Source organism: Halichoeres trimaculatus, unplaced genomic scaffold (genome assembly GCF_033239565.1).
Source record: "Halichoeres trimaculatus isolate MK-OKI-2021-1 unplaced genomic scaffold, fHalTri1.1 fHalTri1_scaffold_5, whole genome shotgun sequence".
In the NCBI taxonomy this organism is placed as follows: domain Eukaryota; kingdom Metazoa; phylum Chordata; class Actinopteri; order Labriformes; family Labridae; genus Halichoeres; species Halichoeres trimaculatus.
The window spans coordinates 34,070,866-34,093,439 of NW_027437183.1; the positions used below are offsets into that span (position 1 = coordinate 34,070,866).

At 40.0% G+C, this 22,574-nt stretch overlaps 3 protein-coding genes across 5 annotated transcripts in view; all 3 read left to right on the forward strand.

Moving 5' to 3' along the window:
* Positions 1 to 21,361, forward strand: part of LOC141790581 (uncharacterized) — a 52,921-nt gene extending 31,560 nt beyond the window's left edge. The window contains exon 2 of the mRNA XM_074670564.1: positions 19,225 to 21,361. Coding sequence (XP_074526665.1) covers positions 19,225 to 21,137 — 1,913 coding nt within the window. The 3' untranslated portion in view covers positions 21,138 to 21,361. The remainder of the gene's footprint in view (positions 1 to 19,224) is intronic.
* The window catches only part of LOC141790582 (uncharacterized), a 45,292-nt gene that overhangs the window by 11,789 nt on the left and 10,929 nt on the right, over positions 1 to 22,574 (forward strand). Inside the window, exon 1 of one of the 2 annotated variants that reach the window (XM_074670567.1) lies at positions 14,395 to 14,680. The exons of the other annotated variant lie outside the window; for it this stretch is intronic. Within the exon in view, the coding sequence (XP_074526668.1) occupies positions 14,584 to 14,680 (97 nt within the window). The 5' untranslated portion in view covers positions 14,395 to 14,583. Of the gene's footprint in view, positions 1 to 14,394; positions 14,681 to 22,574 lie in introns of those variants that run through there. 2 annotated transcript variants of the gene reach the window in all.
* Positions 1,564 to 4,858, forward strand: LOC141790584 (uncharacterized). Of its 2 annotated transcripts, XM_074670572.1 has the most exons (3): positions 1,564 to 1,810; positions 3,155 to 3,228; positions 3,301 to 4,858. In XM_074670572.1, the coding sequence occupies exons 1-3, from the start codon at positions 1,663 to 1,665 to the stop codon at positions 4,567 to 4,569; spliced, it is 1,491 nt and encodes a 496-aa protein (XP_074526673.1). In that variant the 5' UTR covers positions 1,564 to 1,662; the 3' UTR covers positions 4,570 to 4,858. The 2 variants fall into 2 exon arrangements, with proteins under 2 accessions (XP_074526673.1, XP_074526671.1); XM_074670570.1 differs by having other exon boundaries at positions 1,566 to 1,810; positions 3,155 to 4,858.

The following is a 22,574-nucleotide window of genomic DNA, read 5'->3' on the forward strand; positions in this document are numbered from 1 at the left end:
TTTCATTGATGTTTGGCCTGTAATTGACATACAGACCCTTTTCATAAACTTAGAATATCATGTAAAAGTTTAGTTATTTCCATAATTCCATTCATAAACTTAAAGTTTCACAGATTATCGATTCAAGGCCTACAATTTAAATGATTTTTAGTATTTATTTATTTTCACATAATTTGGGCTTCCAGCTCATAAAAGCCACGGAAACAGAAATTCAAGATTACTGTGAAGAAATCTTTCTTAGTTTTTGCAGAGAAAAAAAAGAAAAAATTAGGATCACATCAAACCAATCAAAATATGGTACTTTCAAATCGATATGTCAATCTTCAATACTTGGTTGGGAATCCCTTTGCCTCAATCACTGCCTCCATGTGCCGTGGCATTGAGGCAATCAGCCCATGGCATTGCCTGGGAGTTATGGAAGCCCAGACTTCCTTGATGCTTGCTGTCAGCTCTTCTTTGTTTTTGGGTCTGGTGCCCCTCATTTTCCTCTTGATAATCCCCCATAGATTCTTAATGGGGTTTAGGTCCGGCGAGTTGACTGACCAGTCAAGCACTGAGATGGTACGGGCATCAAACCAGGTTTTGGTGCTTCTGGTGGTATGGGCAGGGGCCAGGTCCTGCTGGAAGAAGAAATCTGCTTCTCCATACAAATTCTCAGCAAAGAGGATCATGAAGTCCTCTAAAACACTCTGGTAGACTGTTGCTGTGACCTTGGATTTAAGGAAGCAGAGTTTACCAACACCTGCACCAGACATTGCACCCCAAATCATGACTCACTGTGGATATTTCACACTGGACCTCAAGCAGCTTGGATTCTGTTTCTTATCCATCTTCCCCCAAACCCTTGGACCTTGACTTTACTATCATGGGAAAAGAAGACCTTGGACCACTGGCAAACAGTCCATTTCTTCTTCTCCTTGACCAAGTTGAGATGCTTACGTTGGCTCAGGCTTAGAAGTGGCTTGACCCTAAAAAAAAAGCTATATATATATATATATATATATATATATATATATATAAAATGCAAAAACAAACGTGTAACTTTTTACAAATTAACTTTTAGCTTTTTTCCACTAAACAATTGAAGAGAAACAACACAGAATCAGTGGCTCCATAAGAGGTTTTAATCTTGCAGACTTCACTCCTTTTCCTGCTGTCACTCATTTTCTTAACTTTACCTTTACAGTTTATTTGTGTTGTCTCCTCTCTTGTCTCCCTGACCCCCTCCTTCCTGTTCTCCTGTTTGTGTGTAATTGCGGCCCCTCCCCCATCTGCTCAGCACAGAATAGTGAGGGGGATTGGGCTCTTTAATTTCCCAAGTTACCTTATTACCTCTACAACTACAAAGAGTGTAAAAGATACCCAGGATATACGTGCATCGAAAAATCAAGTGAGGGCTGGCTCGACCGCAGTGACCTCCCTTACAGTCTTGAGGGAGAGAGGCACAAGACGAAAGAGGGGAGAGCGTAACGTCAGTTAAGAAATGAACGAATCATTTCAGTAAGTGATTCGGTTTAGTTCACTCACACAGATGACTCGTTCTTTTTGAACGAAGCGTTCACGAACGTAACATCACTAACCGTCAGCCATTTCTGAAACTCCTCAGAGAAAATCATCACCGTTTCGTTTTCTCGCCCTTCTTTGAGTCTTGGGTGTGAGGAGATGTCCAGATTTCAGGATCTTAAAGATTTATTCGCTGTGGTCACCAGAGACATGGAAGAAAGAGAAACAGTATCTGGATACGAAGAGGAGCTGCAGCGCCAAAGAGAACTACTGAATGTGATTTTAGTCCCTGAGCTGCACAGAGAAGGTTAGTTCCTGAAAATGTGTGTGATAATGTTTCAGAAATAGAGCTAGTTGCTAAGGTTGATAGACGTAAGTTCTGACCTAATACGATGTAATTCATACAGAAATCACATCCGTTTCTTTTCGTCGGCCACGAACTCAAGATACAAACCGCTGGTTAAATGTTGAGGACTCTATCAGGGGCTCAGGCCTGTAACATGACGTACACGACGAAGCCACGGGCCCCCATTGTTCTTCTATTTGTTAATTTTTTCAATCTAAATACGACTTCTGTGATTAATTTTGTAGTGATGGTGGACACAGGAGCCTAACTGTCAGACAGAAAAAGGACAGAAGAGCAGAAGAGAGACAAACGTGACAGTGATACAGTCCGAGCTAAAGGCTAACACAGGAGCTAAACTGTTTGTGCTAATGTCCATCCAACCCACAGTCAGCAGTTATTCTGCAGTGGTCTGTTCAAACTTGAGAGTCTATCAGTAAATGAAGAGTGAGGTTACGTTATCTCTACTTGGTAGATGACTGGCAGGACATTATCGGGATTTACTAACGTAACACTGACATGTCTTAGAGCACAGGTGTCGTACAATGCACTTATCCCTGTCAGAAAGTGTTTCCCCTGGCCGCGGGAGCGCGCATGCGTTCAGTGAAGGTGTAGCAACAGAACTGTACTTTATTTCTTATAAGTATACTAAAACGAACAATTGTATTGTTTAGTACAATGTTTTGATGTTGTTATTTTCTACAAGGTTTTTGCAACACCAATGTAGTTACTTACTTTGCTAGTTTGCCAAGGTATGGTTATTTGATACATTGAGTCAATTCACAGTTTTTCGTGAATTCTTTTCAAGGCTTTTTGCTTTAACTGAAAGTAGTTAGAGCATGTCGTGCATTTAATTAAAAAATGAAAACGCAAGAAATACTTTTACTACTTTAGAATAAAAGTACTGTAGGGATGTTGTGCATTTAGTTAAAAGTCTGTGTTTACATTTCTGAGAGCTGGTCGTCACCATTTGAGCGTACGTATAGTCTGAGGAGCTTCTATATTTGTTCACAGAGTAAGAACAAATTCAAGGAAGAAAATACTGATGAATCACAGATTTGTCCGTCAAACATTTGTACGCTCAATTTAGGCACAAATTTGTGTGTACGCACTGTTTGTGAATGAGGCCCAGAGTGTCAACAAGCAGGGGGCTCCTGTAATCATTGGTCCAGTAAGTGAGATTGTCATTACAGTTTAGCAGCAGAGCTGAAAATAAAGATCCTGAGGTTGTTTTTTTTTTTCAGATTTTCTTTTCCATCAGGAAGATGATTTAATATCTCATCAATATTTGTTCCCTGTGTCCTGCAGATGTTGAGCTACTAATGGTGAAGAAAGAAGAGCTTCCCCCTGAGCAGCAGGAGAGGAGCCCCTATCCAGACCAGGTGGATAATGAGTCCCCACTCATTAAAGAGGAACAGGAGGACAATGAGTCCCCACTCATTAAAGAGGAACAGGAGGATAATGAGTCCCCACTCATTAAAGAGGAACAGGAGGATAATGAGTCCCCACTCATTAAAGAGGAACAGGAGGAAGTGTGGATCGGTCAGAGGACAGAGCAGCTTCAAGGACTGAAGGAGGCTGATACCAAGGTCCTGTTTCCTTCAGTCCATATGAAGAGTGAAAATGATGAAGAGGAACCTGAGTCTTCACTGCTTCATCAGAGACTCACTGACCACATGGAAACAGCAGCTGGTGGAATGGACTGTGGAAGACCAGAACCAGCAAGGGGCTCAGATCCAGAAAATAATTTAGAGATTGAGGTTCAGACTGAAACCTCATCAGATACTGGATCAGGGTCTGAAACTGAAGAAGATGACTGGGAGGAGACCAGAGACTGGCTTCAAATATCAACATCTGACACAAACAAAAGAGCAGAGACTATAAAAGCCCACAATTGTCCTGGGCCTTATAAAATCAATCATGTGGTTTCTCTGACAGAAAAAAAACCTTTTAGCTGCTCTGAGTGTGGAAAAGGATTTAGCCAAAAAGGAAAGCTAACAAGACATATGTTTGTCCACACAGAAGAAAAACCTTTCAGCTGCTTTGAATGCGGGAAAGAATTTAGCCTTAAAGCTAATCTCAAAAGGCATTTGCTTGTCCACAGCAAAGAAAAACCTTTCACCTGCTCTGAGTGTGGAAAAGGATTTAGCCATAAGGCAAATCTGATGATACATATGTTAAACCACACCAAAGAAAAACCTTTTAGCTGTTATGAATGCAGGAAAGGATTTAGCACAAAAGAAAGTCTGAAAAGGCATATGTTTGTCCACACCGAAGGAAAACCTTTCAGCTGCTCTGAATGTGGGAAAGGATTTAGCCAAAAAGTTCATCTGAAAAATCATATGCTTGTCCACACAAAGGAAAAACCTTTCAGCTGCTCTGAATGTGAAATAGGATTTACCAACAAAAAACATCTGGCAAAACACATGTCTGTCCACACTAAGGAAAAACCTTTCTGCTGCGCTGAGTGTGGAAAAAGATTTAACCGTAAAGCAAGTCTGACTGAACATATGTTTGTCCACACAGAAGAAAAACCTTTAAGCTGCTCTGAGTGTGGAAAAGGGTTTAAATATAAAGTACGCTTGACTGCACACATGCTTGTCCACACCAAAGAAAAACCTTTCAGCTGCTCTGAGTGTGGAAATGGATTTAGCCAAAAAGTTAGTCTGAAAAGGCATATGCTTGTCCACACAAAAGAAAAAACCTGTCAGCAGCTGATCTGAATGCAGGAAAGGATTCAACTACCAAGTAGGGTTGACAACACACGATTGTTCATCACTAAAGAACACTTCTCAGCTGTTTGGTTGTGGTTCTTTATTTTCCCTTCAGCTGAAGCTTCACATGTCAACACAGAGTTTGGGGGAAGACTTCTTCACCTGATTTGAATGAAGTAGACTTTCTTTGTGTTCAGAGTTATAAAGTATGTGGTATTGAAAGTCATTGAAAGAATGTGAAAAGCATATTGAAATGCATTTGTGTCTGTAAACATGATACATATGAACGTCTTCTTTTATAAAGCAGTTTGGTGTACCATTGGTGTACTATCTTATACTAGACAAGAGTCATTCATTTTACATTAAGGTGCAGAAACTCTCATGGGGCAAGACGGCGCCAGCGCTGTGCACGGCGAGCATTCTGTCAGGCCTGCTCAGACTTCTGATCGCTTTTTTAATTTGTGGTTTCTGTCTAAATGTATCTGCTCTGCTGGTTTATGATTGCCAGTCACTTCTTAATATCAGAGATGCCCAGGAAATGGCATTTGAGCGTAGACTGGGGAAATTCTCTTTGATTCCCCCTCCTCCATTTTTAAAGTTCATACCAGCGTACCTGGGCTGCTCAGCTGATGCAGTATTCCACAGAAGATGCCCCAAGAGACAGGGAAGACGTGGTGGTGTTCTCGTGAGAATCAGGGCTTACCTGTGGTCCGGCTGTGTTGATCATAGAGGCATTCCTCTGAACTTTCTATCTCATCTTCGGCGCCAGGTGGAGGTCGGGGAGCGCTGGATCCTACCCGTTGTTCCTGGCTGTCTCTCATCGAGCCACCTTTACCGATCATCGGGAGCTCCTCTTCCCAGTTCTCGGGCTCGCAGGGGCGGCGTGATCCATATAAAATCTTCGGCTGCTGAATCGGGTCCAGCGGGTTGACATGGAGGAGCTTACTCTTTGCTTGGCTCTTATCAATGCTAGATCGCTAGCCAACAAAACATTCCTGCTGAATGATTTCTTCACGTCCTGTGAGTTGGATTTTATGTTCCTGCCAGAGACCCGGCCTCTTACCGGTGAGTTGTCGGCATTCTCTGAGCTTCTTCCTCCTGAGTGTGCCTTCATGAGTTCCCCTAGGACGACTGGTAAAGGTGGAGGGCTAGCATCTGTTTTTAAATCTGCCTTCCACTGCCGACAGTCTCAGTTTGACAGCTTCTCCAGCTTTGAGCTGCAGCTCTTTGAACTGCGGTTAAAACTCCCCCTTCTGTGCGCACTGATCTACTGTCCACCAAAGTTCAATAAGGAGTTTATTCAGGAGTTCGCGGACTTTGTGGCGGGGATAATCTTGAACTATGATCGTATTTTAATCATTGGTGATTTCAGCATCCATGTGTGCTGTGAATCCAGACCCCTGGCCAGAGACTTTCTGGATTTCATTGACTCTTTTAATCTCACTCACTGGGTCACTGGCCCGACGCATGAAAAGGGTCACACACTGGATCTTGTACTGTCTTATGGATTAAACGTCTGTATAAGTGGGGTATGCCAGACACGTATATCAGACCATCTGCCGGTGTTATTCAGAGTGACGCTACTTTGTTCTATGACTGTAACGCGCGCACCGCCTCTTCGCCGGCGCGTACTTAACCCTTTAACTGCGTCACAGTTCTCTGCTGCTTTTAATGACTCTATGCCTCCTACATCGAATCTTAATGTTGAGGAGTTAACAACTCTTTTCATCTCGTCCTGCACCGAGATCTTGGACTTGATTGCTCCCTTCAAGACAAAAAGTCTGAAACGTTCTAGTGAGCCGTGGCTTAATGACACTACTCAGACACGTCGAAGTGAATGTCGACGTGCTGAGCGAAAATGGAAAAAAGAAAAACTCCATGTCTCCCTTGAGATAAAAAAAAAAATAGTTTGTCGGAATACCAGAGGGCTTTGAAGTCTGCCAAAACACATTATATCTCTAATCTTGTATCCAGCAACAGTCACAGACCCCAGGTCCTTTTTAACACCTTTAATGTTATGTCCCTGGTCTTCTTCTTGTATTGCGCCATCCCGCACTCTATGTGAAGAGTTTATTGTATTTTCATTAACAAAATCTCCACCATCAGGTCTTCACTTTCTCCCTCCATGTCAGACCCTGCCATCTCACCTGTGTGTTCAGCTGTTTTTGAGCAGTTTGAGCCTGCAATGCTGGCAGAAGTGTTCAAAGTGATCTGACTTTTAAGACCTTCACATGACCCCCTTGACAGTACTCCTCCCAGACTACTTAAAGATGTTTTTAATACTGTAGGGCCTTACATTCTCACTCTGGTAAATACCTCACTTTTACGGGTTGTGTCCCTACTGATTTTAAACATGCTGTTGTGCAACCCCTAATGAAAAAGTCTAGATCCTTCTGTTCTCTCGAACTTTAGGTCAGTCTCAAAGCTTCCCTTTCTGTCTAGGGTTCTGGAGAGAGTGGTCCTTAAAGGGCAACCGGTTTTTTGACACCTGGTCCTTATTTATAGGTGTGCATGCTCATATACTCACTCAGACAAACATCCTGTAGCTCGGAGTCCTTCAGAAGTTATTTAGATCCAGCTGATTTTAGCGGGGGCCACAGCAAGGGAGCTTCAGCGCGGGACATAATCTCTGCAAAATCGCTCATTTCGGCTATATTTTTGTATCCATCGCCATCCATCGTTATCACATACACGCTCCTCTTCTGTTGCCATAGGCGAACACTGTCCACAAGCGCACGACCAGTTTGCATTGAGTCGTGGACGTGCTCCTGTTTGTTGTTCTCGAGCCAGCTCTTCGTCTCTCTCCCTCTGCATCCTTCTTTCATGGAGCTCCTCATCTGTGTACTCAGGCTCAAACCGGTAAGGACAACCGTCAAACGTTTGTTTACCAGGTCAGCTCTGGGTCAGCTGACCCACCTGAAGACGGTAGACAAGCTGACTTTATGATAACACTGGCTATGGATGAAAAAATATAGCCCAAGCTCCCTTGCCGTGGCCCTCGCTAAGTGTGGCTAAAATCTGTTGGATCTAAATAACTTCTGAAGGACTCCAAGCTGCACGATGTTTGTCTGAGTGAGTATATGAGCATGCACACACCTATAAATAAGGTTCAGGTGTCAAAAACCGGAGTTGCCCTTTAACCAGCTACAGTCATACCTAGACTCAAATGGCATTTCTGAGAAATTTCAATCTGGATTTAAACCTCTCCACAGCACTGAAACAGCACTTTTAAGACTTCTTAATGATCTTTTCTTAACTGTTGATGCAGGGAACCCTGCTGTGCTGCTGCTTTTAGACCTGACTGCGGCATTCAACACGGTTGACCACCAGATTCTTCTATCTCGCCTCAAGCTATGTGTGGGCTTTAAAGGTGATGTCCTGAAATGGTTTAAATCCTATTTGTCTGAGAGGACCTTCTCTGTTCACTGTTCAAAATCTGTTTCTGTCCCCAATCCAGTGGACACAAATGTTGGGAAAACCTGCCTGACAACCTATAAAAATAGCAATAGAAATATTCGAGCACTGTTTCAGAAAGACTACATCTGGACAATCCCTAACAGATTTTTTGTAATAAATAAGGTGAAAGAAGTTTCATTGAAGATTCTTCATAAATATTATCCTGCAAACCACTACATGTCAAAATTCAAGAGGGACATTGATGTGAACTGTTCTTTTTGTGGAAGCCACTCGGAGACTGTTCAGCACCTCTTCTGGATCTGTTCATTCTCTACAGTTTTCTGGAAGAACTTCAGTAGTTTCATTATTGGACAGCTCTACAAGGACTTCACCTTATAATGGGAAAATGTTGTATTTTATTTTTTCAGAAGGCATAGAAGAGAAGATATTTTATTATACATTTATTAATTATCCTAGCTAAGTTTTATCTCCACAAATGCAAGTGCAGTAACCAAAAACCAATCTTTAAACACTTTTATAATGATACTCTATCTTTTATAAAGATGATCAGTGGTTCTCTTAACAAAAAGGCTATAAAAACATTTTCTATTTGTACTACATATAAGATTTTTGAATGCAAGTGAACTGTTATACCCTCTGGCAAATGTTTGTTGCTTGTTCCATGTTGTATACTGCTGTATACTGACAGGTTTGAATAAAGAATATATATATATATTAAAAAAAAAAGCAGAGGGAATTGAGCTGCAGTTACCATCTTTGTCCAGAAGGTGGTAATGTCACACTGAGTCACTTTGCAGTGAAGCAGCTGTGGCCCATGGAAAGATTTGTTGTGTCTCTGAAGTAAACTCTCACAAATCGGACCAGAATTCAATTATCAAATATGAAGTTATGAAAGTCCATCTTCAAATTCATCATTGTTGCCATTGTGATGGTTCTGGATAAATACTTCCATATTTAGTGAGGTGGGACTTTCACCTTGAAGAGTTGGAGCTCAAAGCTGGAGCAGTTGACAGCTGGAGTCTGCCTGTATCTGTTCACCCTCATTATTTCTCATTACTGCTTAAACACTCTTAAGACTGATAGGGATAAGAAAGAATCGCTGATTTACATTTCTGCCACTAATTCTGTTTTTGCCCTCTTTCCTCCATGAGGAGCTGCCCTCACGCTTCTCGGCAAGAGCCACTGTTCATGTCTGAAAAAGGGAAGACCATGTCAAAGGCTTGGTTTGCCTCCCGCCTCCACCCTCCTCCGTCAGGACTGCAGTTTACCTGCAGACCGCTACACCACTCACTCTCAACACATTCGTGCAGCGACAACAGCAGCTTCCTCTACCTCTGTTGCAACACTCAAGGCCATGGGTAGATGGTCATCATCTGCTTATGAACGCTACCTTCGGCCGGAGGCTAAAGTCATTCTTAATGCCCAAAAGCTATGAGAGTTCCTTGAATTTGATAGATGTGTGAAATCGTGCTAAAAACTCATATTTTCTATCCAGTGTGGATTCTATCAGCAAATTATTAGATGCGATTGGCTTTTCTGCTTAAGTTCTAGATTCTTCTGATACTGCTAAGTTGCTGACAAATGTGTACTGGTACATGAGTATGAACGCCTGGTGTGCTCTTCTGGGGGTTCTGCTGCTGCTCTCCCTCCCTCATGCTCCTCCAAGTCGGCCCTTTGGAAAGGGCTTTCCCCGTGGCCCTGGGAAAGCTGCTCTGAGTGTGGAAATGGATTTAGTCAAAAAGTTAGTCTGAAAAGGCATATGCTAGTTCACACCAAAGAAAAACCTGTCAACAGCTGATCTGAATGCAGGAAAGGATTCAACTACCAAGTAGAGTTGACAACACACGATTGTTCATCACTGAAGGGCTCTTCTCAGCTGTTTGGTTGTGGTTCTCTTCAGCTGAAGCTTCACATGTCAACCCACAGTTCAGGGGAAGACCTCTTCACCTGATTTGAATGAAGTAGACTTTCTTTTTTAGAGTTATAAAGTACGTGTCATTGAAAGTCATTGAAAGAAAGTAACATGCATATTTAATAAATTTTTGTCTATGAACATGATGAATATGAATGTCTTCTTTTATAAGACAGTTTGGTGTACCATGGTGTACTCTCTTATATTAGACAAGAGTCCTTCATTTTACATTAAGGTGCAAAAACAACTGTTGGGAGAGAGTGAGAGAAAGGAGGACAACAAAAAAGGAGCTGCAAAGGTTTCAGGTGGTTGGTTTCCAGCTGAAAGGGGGATTTTCATTGAAGTTTGGCCTGTAATTGAAATACAGACCCTTTTCATAAACTTAGAATATCATGTAAAATTTTAGTTTCCCTAATTCCATTCAAAAACTTAAACCTACATTGATTTAAGTTTAATTTCAATGAGTTGAAGTATTTATTTATGTTTACTAGGGCTGTCATTGTAACACGTTAATTAGATTAATTAATGACACCGCAAATTAACGCGTTATAAAAATTAACGCAGATTAATCTGGATCCCAAACCCGCGGGGCGTTCAAAGACGCACTTATTTTTAAATGTCTGGCATTTACAAACCGTTTGTCCTACTTGGAAAAAGAGGAGTTCTCGTCAGATTTTCAAATTTTCAACGGTCCCTGAATGTATCACACGTAACGTCAGCAACATGCTTTAAACCGGAGGGAGGGAAGCGTGTGAATGTGACTGCCGTCCACATCTTGTTTATTCACGCCTTTTTTGAAAATCTGCAGAAAATCAACCGTTTGCTCTAGCTCAATTCTGTAAAAAACAGATAATTCTATACTCTTTACTGCATTTAACAAGCCCTGAATGATCGATATATATCCTGTATTTAAATCTAAAGAATTCTTTGAAAATTTGCTTCCATCCTCCTGGTGTCATGTTTCAGCTTGGGGCTGCTCTGCACCAATCAGCAACAGTTTGTGTGTTCAGAGCATGTAAAACTGAAAACACTTCACTTTTCTTTGATCCAAGACTTGAATTAAGTGTTTTGTACATAGTTTCTCGCAGTTTTTAGACTGTAGCCCTGGTTCTCCTGACCTCATAGAAGTATAGAAGTTGATATTGCAGTGAAAATCGAGTCAACATCGAGTAAAAATGAGACAAAAGCAAAAACCGTCCTAAAAATCAAATCAGCTTATTTTAGGTGCAGGACTGTGTAGATTTTGTAAAGATAGAACCGTAAAACTTTTTTCATGTGTTCCTTATGCATCAAGGTACCTAAAAATGTGTTGTCTACATTCCCACCTTATTTTTAAATGTTTTTAGTGTCTTTTAATGTAATTTTAATGTCCTGGAATTCAAATTCTTTATTTTTGGGACCTTAAGCAGATATGATATTTAAATGTGATTAATTAGATTAATTAATTACAAATCCTGTAATTAATTAGATTACTTTTTTAATCACCTGACAGCACTAATTTTTACATAATTTGGGCTTCCAGTTCATAAAAGCCACGGAAACAGGAATTTAAGAATACTGTGAAGAAATCTTTCTTAGTTTTTGCAGTGAAAAAAAGAAAAAATTAGGATCGCATCAAATCAATCAAAATATCGTACTTTCAAAAAGATATGTCAATCTTCAATACTTGGTTGGGAATCCCTTTACCTTAATCACTGCCTCCATGTGCCGTGGCATTGAGGCAATCAGCCCATGGCATTGCCTGGGAGTTATGGAAGCCCAGACTTTCTTGATGCTTGCTGTCAGCTCTTCTTTGTTTTTGGGTCTGGTGCCCCTCATTTTCCTCTTGATAATCTCCCATAGATTCTTAATGGGGTTTAGGTCCGGCGAGTTGACTGACCAGTCAAGCACTGTGATATCTTAATATTCTGATTTCTCCTCTAAATCACTGTATTAATGTTCAATCCAACCCTTTGATGCATAAAATGACATCAGTTTACTGCAGATAACTTTAAGCAGACCTTTAAGTAGGATTTTTAAAATATAAATTCAAAAAGGTGAAATCTCATTCAGGTAAAGTTAAGCAAACCTTTTCTTTCAAACCAAACTTTCTGTAGTTACATATTTTTAGCTCCGGTAAAATAATTCATTCAGATTAATTAAACGGGCTGATTATATTATATTATATTATATTATATTATATTATATTATATTATATTATATTATATTATATTATATTATATCCTATTATACTTTGAAAATATCATGAACTAAAGATGGAGATAATATTACTTTTATTTACATAAATCAGCTACCTGGATAATGTTGGTCATGCTGAAAGGACTCTAGTGACTTCTGTCTTTGAACATGGGGTCTGGTTGAAATGTGTTGGATTTGGGTTTGTTTTCTGATAATATCCCAGCTAGCAGTATTTTGGTATTCAGCTGTAAAATAGCATAAAACTCATCTACCGTCATGTTTCGAGCAGTGATCAGCTGATTACACGGCACTCAGAGAGAGGATGCGCTGAAAAGCGAAAGTGAAAGTTAAAAACATGCCGTGTTTGTTTCTCGTTGTGGGGAGTTGGGAGAGAATCAGGGATCATACAGGCAGCAAATCAAACCCAAATAGGCAACGACACTCTAGAAACCCAGCCCCGGGAACCCACAACCCGAGACTGATAAGACGTGCAAGCGACTTTTCTTCTCTCCTCTCCTAATATCATAACACGCATGGACAATTTTTCTGGGTGGGCGGGGGAGCGTGGTGCTGGCTGTGAGAGGATAACCGGCTGAGCAGCAGAGAGTGAAACGAGCTAATCACCAAAGAGATTTACGCCCCGACATACTGAAAAAAAAAAAAGTTTTCTGTTTATACTCGATGATTGCGATATAGACGTTTTATATATCTCACATGCAAAAATCTGCGATACATCGAGTATACTCGATATATCCCCCATTCATAGGTGTCTTGCTTCCTAAATATTGACCCCAGGGGTAGAATGTAAAGGGAGAACAGCAGAGGGCCTAAAACTGACCCCTGAGGGGCTCCACAGGTTAGAGGGGCCACTGAGGAGGAGTACTGCCCCAATTGTACACTGAAGGATCTGCCAGCAAGGTAGGGTTTAAACCATTCCAGCGGGGCTTTTAATGCCAACAGTGTGCTCAAGGCGTGTTAAGAGGATGGAGTGGTTCACCGTATCAAATGCTGCTGTAAGGTCCAGAGGCATTAAAAAGGTACAATTACCAGAATCAAGATTTAAAAGAAGATACTTAAAAACTTTTAAAAGAGCAGTTTCAGTACTATGAAGAGGCTTGAAACCTGACTGGAACAGCTCACCAATATTGGCTTGATCCAAAAAATCTTTTATTTGGCCAAGAACAGCTTTCTCTAAAACCTTGGAAACAAATGAGAGCTTAGAGATTGGCCTAAAGTTAGAAAGCACCAGTGGACCCAGTTTTTTCTTTTTTTTTTTAGCAGGGGCTGCACTGTGGCATGTTTAAAAGAGGAAGGGACATGTCCAGAACTAAGGGACAGATTTAAAAAAAAAAAAAACAATAAAAGACCCAACTGAGCCGAAAACCTCTTTAAACAGGCGGGAAGGGATGCTGTCAGATGGGCAGGTGGCCGGGCGTAAGTGCTCTACTATCTCAGCCAATGCAGGAAAAGAAACAGGCTCAAACTGGTGGAAAACAGCTGAGCTTGCCACAGAAGCTGAGGGGTCCAGAGCAGGCTGAGGGAGTAGAGATCTCAAAGCAGACATCTTATCGACAAAAAATAGCAAAAACTCCTCACACAGAGAAGCATATGGTTCGAAAGGGAGGGAGGTCCCAGAACAGAGCCACACCGCCAAAGTTCAATTTGTTATGTAAAGCTTTTGTAATAACATTGGTCATCGTTTACTCAAGACAATGTTATTGTCATGTTATTTTATGCAAGCAGGTGTAATTAGTCTTGATGTTTTATTGTAATGCAAGTATTAGAAATTCCAAATTGTCATGCTTTTTCTGAATTAATTATAATACATTTTTGACAAGGTGATCCTGGATGAATTACTTTAAAGGGCTCTTAATTTGAAATGATGCAGAATTGTATCATTTGCACTGAATGTTATTCTGAGAAGGTCTGCTATCATCCTGAAATTAAGCGGTTGATTCATTATTTTTAATAATCCTTGTCTGAATATAAGAGCAGATTTGCATAGTTCCGTGTTTTTCGAAAATGTTTTATTTTGAAATCACGTATAGTCATTAATCATTTAATGTTGCGTTACTCACTGACAAATTGATTGCCAAAGTTGGGCGTGAGTTTCATCTTGAAGTTCCGTCGGACCTAACATTTTACCTCAATACCCAGGATATACGTGCATTGAAAAATCAAGTGAGGGCTGGCTTGACCACAGTGACCACCGTTATGGTCTGGAGAGAGAGAGAGAGACGGACACAAGACAGAAGAGGGGAGCGTAATATCAGTTGAGTAATAAACGAATCTTTTCAGTAAGTGATTCGGTTTAGTTCACTCACACAGATGACTCGTTCTTTTTGAACGAAGCGTTCACGAACGTAACATCACTAACCGTCAGCCATTTCAGTCAGAAAGACATCGCCGTTTGGTTTTCTCTCCCTTCTTTAATTCTTGGGTATGAGGAGATGTCAAGATTTCAGGATCATAAAAATTAATTCGAGCGGCGGCTGCTCGCTGTGGTCATCAGAGACATGGAAGAAAGAGAAACAGTTTCTGGATACGAAGAGGAGCTGCAGCGCCAAAGAGAACTACTGGATGTGATTTTAATCTCTGAGCTGCACAGAGCAGGTTAGTTTCTATAAATGTGTGTGATAATGTTTCGGAAATAGAGCTAGTTGCTAAGATTGATAGACGTAAGCTTTGACCAAATACGATGTAATTCATACAGAAAACACATCCGTTTCTTTTCGTCGGCCACGAACTCAAGATACAAACCGTTAGTAAAATGTTGAGGACTTTATCAGGAGCTCAGGCCTGCAACATGACGTACACGGCGAAGCCACGGGCCCCCATTGTTCTTCTATTCGTTGTTGTTGTTTTTTTCAATGTAATACGATTTCTGTATTTAATTTTGTAATGATGGTGGACACAGGAGCCCAACTGTCAGACAGAAAAGGGCAGAAGAGAGCTAAGCATGACAGTGATACAGTCTGAGCTAAAGGCTAACACAGGAGCTAAACTGTTTGTGCTAATGTCCATCCAACCCACAGTCAGCAGTTATTCTGCAGTGGTCACTTATTTTGGTTTGTTAAGCTGCCCATATGATTCATGCCTGATTCCCTCCCAGCTAGTGATGGAAAAAAACATTATTTTCAGTGAACTGAATCATTAGAATCAGTTCAGTAAAATGATTCGTTTAAAAGATTTATTCACTTAATCATTCAGTACTTATCTGCAGCTCTGCCTGTGAATCAGAATTTAACAATATGAATCACAGTAGAACATTTAGTTGTACCTACAGTCAGACTGAGGACGACAAATGAGCTGAGAATTTAGAGGGATGAAGCTACGGTTTGCAAACTGAATGTTAAAACAATCACATATATTTTTCCTGACAGTTCTGTTCACTTCAATCAGTACATAAATGACTCACTGTCAGTGAACATTTTTAAAATGTAGACCCACAGGATTGTCAATAGATTTTACCTGACCAAGTAATATTTATTCATGCACTCATTTTATTTTTCATTTGACCTGATTAAAAAAAAAATATTATACAACACCTGATTGCATACATCTTTAAGTTGTGTAGTAAAACCTACAATATGAAAAACACTTGGAAGTACATCATGTGTAAGTTTCTAAAATACATTCACTGAGTCTCTCTCCCCCTAAGTCAGTCATTAAGTGAGTGATTTGTATCAAAAGTCCTGTTCAGGTCAGGAGTGGGATCGTGGGAACAGTGAATTTCCATCACACCCTAAATGCAGCAGAACAAGCACACAGCACAGAATGTTTACACTTAAAAACAGAAAACATGGAGTCCACTGTGTGGGACTGCTTCAAAGTTTCTGAATAAGAAAATTATTTCAGGCAAATTCCACGAGGGGGAAAAGGGAGCAGCTTCAATACTTCAAACCGAATCAGTCACCTGAAATAAATCCGTCGCTTCGACAGAGTTTTGAAAGCATACAAGGACACCCGGGCTGCTAAAGACACTAGTAATGTAAAGCCAACCTCAACCAAGGCCACTGGGACTTATAGACTTTTGTAAAATCCAAGAGATTTGCCAGAAATGACCCAGGGGCTAAGGTGATTTAAGAATTGTTAAGAATACAGTGTCAGAACATGTGCCGTCTTAAAAAGTAGTAAAGTTTGTAGCTTATCCCCTCTCTCTGTGTGTAGCTGCGTTTCCATGACACTTTTCTGTAAAATACAGCGATTTCTGAAGTTTCTAAAAAGTACAATTGCACATGGCCGGTGTTTCCATTACAAACAGAACTGCACACAGCATAAGTAAGGTAAGGCGTAACGTCCGTCCAGACGCTGCACTGATGACGATGATGATGCTGATTCATGAACATTAGTGTTTTTATTCTCTGGTCAAACTGTCGGCCGTGATCACGCCAACTCAAAACAGGCAGAAAAAACACTGAATGAAAATCATCATCTCCAGCTCACCTGCTGTCTTACTCTCTCACACACACACACCTCCGCCCCTCCTTCCTGCTGCTCTCTGACTGGCTCACAGCCGTCCTGATGCCTTCACTACTGACGCTCAAAAACACAAACATCTGCACTGAACACAGAACTGACAGCAGAGCTGTGTGAACGCCAGAGTCCGTATGTGTAGCAGTGGACACGTACACGGAGGTGAGGGAGGTGCGTTGTTATGGTAACGTGACATCTTTTTGTTAAAGGTGTTTCCATTGCACTTTTGTGGTAAACGTCAGTGTTAAAACTTCTGAAATATCACCCCATGAGAGCATAAAAATATTTATCAAAATTTGAGAGGTTTTTCAAAATTTTGGTGTTTCCATTTCCATTTTTTGCAACGTTTAAGTTTTGTGCAGTTCTAGATGTAATGGAAACGCAGCTTGTGTGTCTGTCTGTTTCTCTATTTTTTCTAAACCTTACATGAGAGAAAAATAAAAAATAACTGAACCTCATTTACTGAAGTGAAAAGACATTCATTTGAATGGAATCATAAGCCAAAGTTCTGATAGATAGATAGATAGATAGATAGATAGATAGATAGATAGATAGATAGATAGATAGATAGATAGATAGATAGATAAACAGACAGATAAATAGATAGATAGTTAGATAGATCGATAGATAGATGAATAGGAACTTCATTAACCCCTTGGCGAGGTTACCCCTTGAAATTCAGATTCCAGCTGCAGTAGCACCAAAGAACAGAACCAGTACACAAGTAGAAAAAAAACATATAGGATACAAACTCAAGTTATAAACAAGCACATACTGTACACCAGTGGTTCCCAACCTTTTCCAACTCAGGGACCACTTTAAGTCTCAGACATTTTCGTGGCCCACTCCCGACCGGTAAATACATAAAAACATACCACAACTTAAAACCTTTATAGATTAATTATCAATTTAACACAGACATAGTTAAGCCTTGTATAATGGCACAGTTAACAGTCAGCTCTATCTTTTTATCTGGACTTCAAAAAGTATTTTAACTTTATCAGACTGGCTGATGCACAGTAATATATGATACATTTTATTCTAAAATCATACACTGGATTATAATATTTATACAATCATAGTTCCTCATAGTTAAAGTAGTGAGTGAAGACAAATGGCAATAATTTGTATATATCTTCGTTGATCCATGTTTCTGTTATTGCAATAATGTCAAAAGGGCTCTTAAATTCTATTAGGTATTCCTTTATTTGATTGAACTTAGTGTAGAGGCTCCTGCTGTTAAAATGAATAATTTTCAGCTTGTTGTCTGTGTTAATTCTTGTATTATAATGATGTTCCGTATAGTAGTTGCAATTAATCAATTTGTTGCCATAAAAGCAGTCATCCGGGTCGATGTTTATGTTTGGGTTATTGGAGTCAGAACAGTTCTGGTTAGGGCTGAACAATTTATCGTTTTCAGATCGAAATCGCAATTTTAGACAATGCAATTTTGAGATCGCCAAAGCAGCAATTTTTTTGCACCGCTCCTGACTGACTCAGGATCTGTTGTGTCAAGTATTATACACATTCTGTTTTACAAATTTGTAGACAATCTATGTGTTAAAAGTGCTGGTAAGCAGGTCAACAACACAAAGCCTCTGTTTAGGAGTAGAAGTTGATGAAAACAGATTATTTATCATCACTATTGAGGATTAAATCGTGAATTGCAATATCTGCCAGAAAAGTTAGATCTTTTCCTAAAATCGCTCGGCCCTAAAGCTTGATTTGAAGGAAATCGTGAATCGAATTGAAATCACAATATCTGCCAGAAAAATCGCAATTCAATCTTTTCTTAAAATCGTTCAGCCCTAGTTCTGGTCAACATTTTGATTTTTTATCAGATCCTGATGCCCATGGTTTGTAATCCAATCAGGTAAATCCAAATGTTCATATTCCGAGTTACAGTTCATTAGCCCCTTTTCCTCAGATTGTGTTGAGGTTTTGAAGCTTTTTTTTATCCATTTATTCCTCAAATTTGTCCAGATCCTCCATGCTCTTGATCAGCACCGTCTTCATTTGTTCTGGGGTTTCTCCGTTGGTTCTTATCAGTATTTTGCAGTTTGCCGTCCAGGTGCTTTTTATCTTCCCGGCCTTTTCCAGCTCCCGTGCCTTCTTTGCCATCTCTGCATTTTTCTTGGTCAGGTTTTCATTGAAGAACAACGCCGTCCCTTTGAGCTTTGGGCCCTGTTTCATGGTTATTTGATACATTCAAATGATCAATTCAAAGTTTTTATTAGTGAATTATTTCAAAGGCTTTTTTCTTTTACTAAAAGGAGTTTAATTATGTCATGCATTTAGTTAAAATAGTCTGTGTTTACATTTCTGAGAGAGCTGGTGATCACCATTTGAGCGTACGTATGGTCTGAGGAGCTTCTATATTTGTTCACAGAGTAAGAACAAATTCAAGGAAGAAAACACTGATGAATCACAGATTTGTGCGTCAAACATTCGTACGCACGATTTAGGCACAAATTTGTGTGTACGCACTGTTTGTGAATGAGGCCCAGAGTGTCAACAAGCAGGGGGCTCCTGTAATCATTGGTCCAGTAAATGAGATTGTCATTACAGTTTAGCAGCAGAGCTGAAAATAAAGATCCTGAGGTTGTTTTTTTTTCAGGTTTTCTTTTCCATCAGGAAGATGATCTAATATCTCATCAATATTTGTTCACTGTGTCCTGCAGATGTTCAGCTACTAATGGTGAAGAAAGAGGAGCTTCCCCCTGAGCAGCAGGAGAGGAGCCCCTATCCAGACCAGGAGGATAATGAGTCCCCACTCATTAAAGAGGAACAGGAGGAGAATGAGTCCCCACTCATTAAAGAGGAACAGGAGGATAATGAGTCCCCACTCATTAAAGAGGAACAGGAGGATAATGAGTCCCCACTCATTAAAGAGGAACAGGAGGAAGTGTGGATTGGTCAGAGGAGAGAGCAGCTTCAAGGACTGGAGGAGGCTGATACCAAGGTCCTGTTTCCTTCAGTCCATATGAAGAGTGAAAATGATGAAGAGGAACCTGAGTCTTCACTGATTTATCAGAGACTCACTGACCACATGGAAACAGCAGCTGGTGGAAAGGACTGTGGAAGACCAGAACCAGCAAGGAGCTCAGATCCAGAAAAGAATTTAGAGAATGAGGTTCAGACTGAAACCTCATCAGATACTGGATCAGGGTCTGAAACTGAAGCAGATGACTGGGAGGAGACCAGAGACTGTCTTCAAATATCAACATCTGCCATAAAGAAAAGAGCAAAGACTGTAAAAGTGAACAATTGTTCTGAGCCCAATAAAACAAATCATGTGGTTTCTCTGACAGAAAATAGACCTTTCAGCTGCTCTGAGTGTGGAAAAAGATTTAGTCGTGAAGAAAGTCTGACTGAACATATGTTTGTCCACACCGAAGAAAAACCTTTCAGCTGCTCTGAATGTGGAAAAAGATTAAAACGTAAAAAGAGTCTTACTAAACATATGTTAGTTCACTCCAAAGAAAAACCTTTCAGCTGCTCTGAGTGTGGAAAAAGATTTAAACATAAAGCTAGTCTGACTGAACACATGTTTTTCCACACTCAAGAAAAACCTTTCAGTTGCACTGAGTGTGGAAAAAGATTTTACCGTAAAGCACATCTAACTAAACATAATTTTGTCCACACTCAAGAAAAACCCTTCAGCTGCCCTGAGTGTGGAAAAAGATTTTACCGTGAAGCACATCTCACTAAACATAATTTTGTCCACACTCAAGAAAAACCCTTCAGCTGCTCTGAGTGTGGAAAAAGATTTAGCACTAAAGCATATATGACTTCACATATGTTTGTCCACACCAACGAAAAACCTTACAGCTGTTTTGAATGTGGAAAAGGATTTAGCACAAAAGTACATTTGGAAAGGCATATGTATGTCCACACTCAAGAAAAACCTTTCATCTGCTCTGAGTGTGGACAAGGGTTTAAACGTAAAGCATATCTGACTGAACATAAGATTTTCCACACTCAAGAAAAACCTTTCAGCTGCTCTGAGTGTGGAAAAAGATTTTACCGTAAATCAAATCTGACTACACATTTGTTGGTCCACTCACAAGAAAAACCTTTCATCTGCTTTGAATGTGGGAAAGGATTTAGCCTCAAGGCAAGTCTGAAAAGGCATATGTTAGTCCACACCAAAGAAAAACCTTTCGACTGCTTTGTGTGTGGACAAGGATTTAACCATAAAGCAAGTCTGACTGTTCATATTTTGAACCACACTCAAGAGAAACCTTTCAGCTGCTCTGAGTGTGGAAAAGGATTTAACCGTAAGTCAAATCTCACTGCACATATGTTGGTCCACTCACAAGAAAAACCTTTCATCTGCTTTGAATGCGGGAAAGGATTTGGCCTTAAAACAAGTCTGACTGTACATATTTTGAACCACACTCAAGAAAAACCTTTCAGCTGCTCTGAGTGTGGAAAAGGATTTAACCGTAAGTCAAATCTGACTGCACATATGTTTGTCCACGCCAAAGAAAAACCTTTCAGCTGCTCTGAGTGTGGAAATGGATTTAGTCAAAAAGTTAGTCTGAAAAGGCATATGCTAGTTCACACCAAAGAAAAACCTGTCAACAGCTGATCTGAATGCAGGAAAGGATTCAACTACCAAGTAGAGTTGACAACACACGATTGTTCATCACTGAAGGGCTCTTCTCAGCTGTTTGGTTGTGGTTCTCTTCAGCTGAAGCTTCACATGTCAACCCACAGTTCAGGGGAAGACCTCTTCACCTGATTTGAATGAAGTAGACTTTCTTTTTTAGAGTTATAAAGTACGTGTCATTGAAAGTCATTGAAAGAAAGTAACATGCATATTTAATAAATTTTTGTCTATGAACATGATGAATATGAATGTCTTCTTTTATAAGACAGTTTGGTGTACCATGGTGTACTCTCTTATATTAGACAAGAGTCCTTCATTTTACATTAAGGTGCAAAAACAACTGTTGGGAGAGAGTGAGAGAAAGGAGGACAACAAAAAAGGAGCTGCAAAGGTTTCAGGTGGTTGGTTTCCAGCTGAAAGGGGGATTTTCATTGAAGTTTGGCCTGTAATTGAAATACAGACCCTTTTCATAAACTTAGAATATCATGTAAAATTTTAGTTTCCCTAATTCCATTCAAAAACTTAAACCTACATTGATTTAAGTTTAATTTCAATGAGTTGAAGTATTTATTTATGTTTACTAGGGCTGTCATTGTAACACGTTAATTAGATTAATTAATGACACCGCAAATTAACGCGTTATAAAAATTAACGCAGATTAATCTGGATCCCAAACCCGCGGGGCGTTCAAAGACGCACTTATTTTTAAATGTCTGGCATTTACAAACCGTTTGTCCTACTTGGAAAAAGAGGAGTTCTCGTCAGATTTTCAAATTTTCAACGGTCCCTGAATGTATCACACGTAACGTCAGCAACATGCTTTAAACCGGAGGGAGGGAAGCGTGTGAATGTGACTGCCGTCCACATCTTGTTTATTCACGCCTTTTTTGAAAATCTGCAGAAAATCAACCGTTTGCTCTAGCTCAATTCTGTAAAAAACAGATAATTCTATACTCTTTACTGCATTTAACAAGCCCTGAATGATCGATATATATCCTGTATTTAAATCTAAAGAATTCTTTGAAAATTTGCTTCCATCCTCCTGGTGTCATGTTTCAGCTTGGGGCTGCTCTGCACCAATCAGCAACAGTTTGTGTGTTCAGAGCATGTAAAACTGAAAACACTTCACTTTTCTTTGATCCAAGACTTGAATTAAGTGTTTTGTACATAGTTTCTCGCAGTTTTTAGACTGTAGCCCTGGTTCTCCTGACCTCATAGAAGTATAGAAGTTGATATTGCAGTGAAAATCGAGTCAACATCGAGTAAAAATGAGACAAAAGCAAAAACCGTCCTAAAAATCAAATCAGCTTATTTTAGGTGCAGGACTGTGTAGATTTTGTAAAGATAGAACCGTAAAACTTTTTTCATGTGTTCCTTATGCATCAAGGTACCTAAAAATGTGTTGTCTACATTCCC

What these genes read in the sequence shown, in the direction of transcription:
- LOC141790584 (XM_074670570.1), top strand. Translation starts at nt 1,663, where the DNA reads ATGTCCAGATTTCAGGATCTTAAAGATTTATTCGCTGTGGTCACCAGA. An exon ending in CCCTGAGCTGCACAGAGAAG is followed by an intron (nt 1,811 to 3,154) that starts GTTAGTTCCTGA and finishes TGTGTCCTGCAG; the next exon opens with ATGTTGAGCTACTAATGGTG.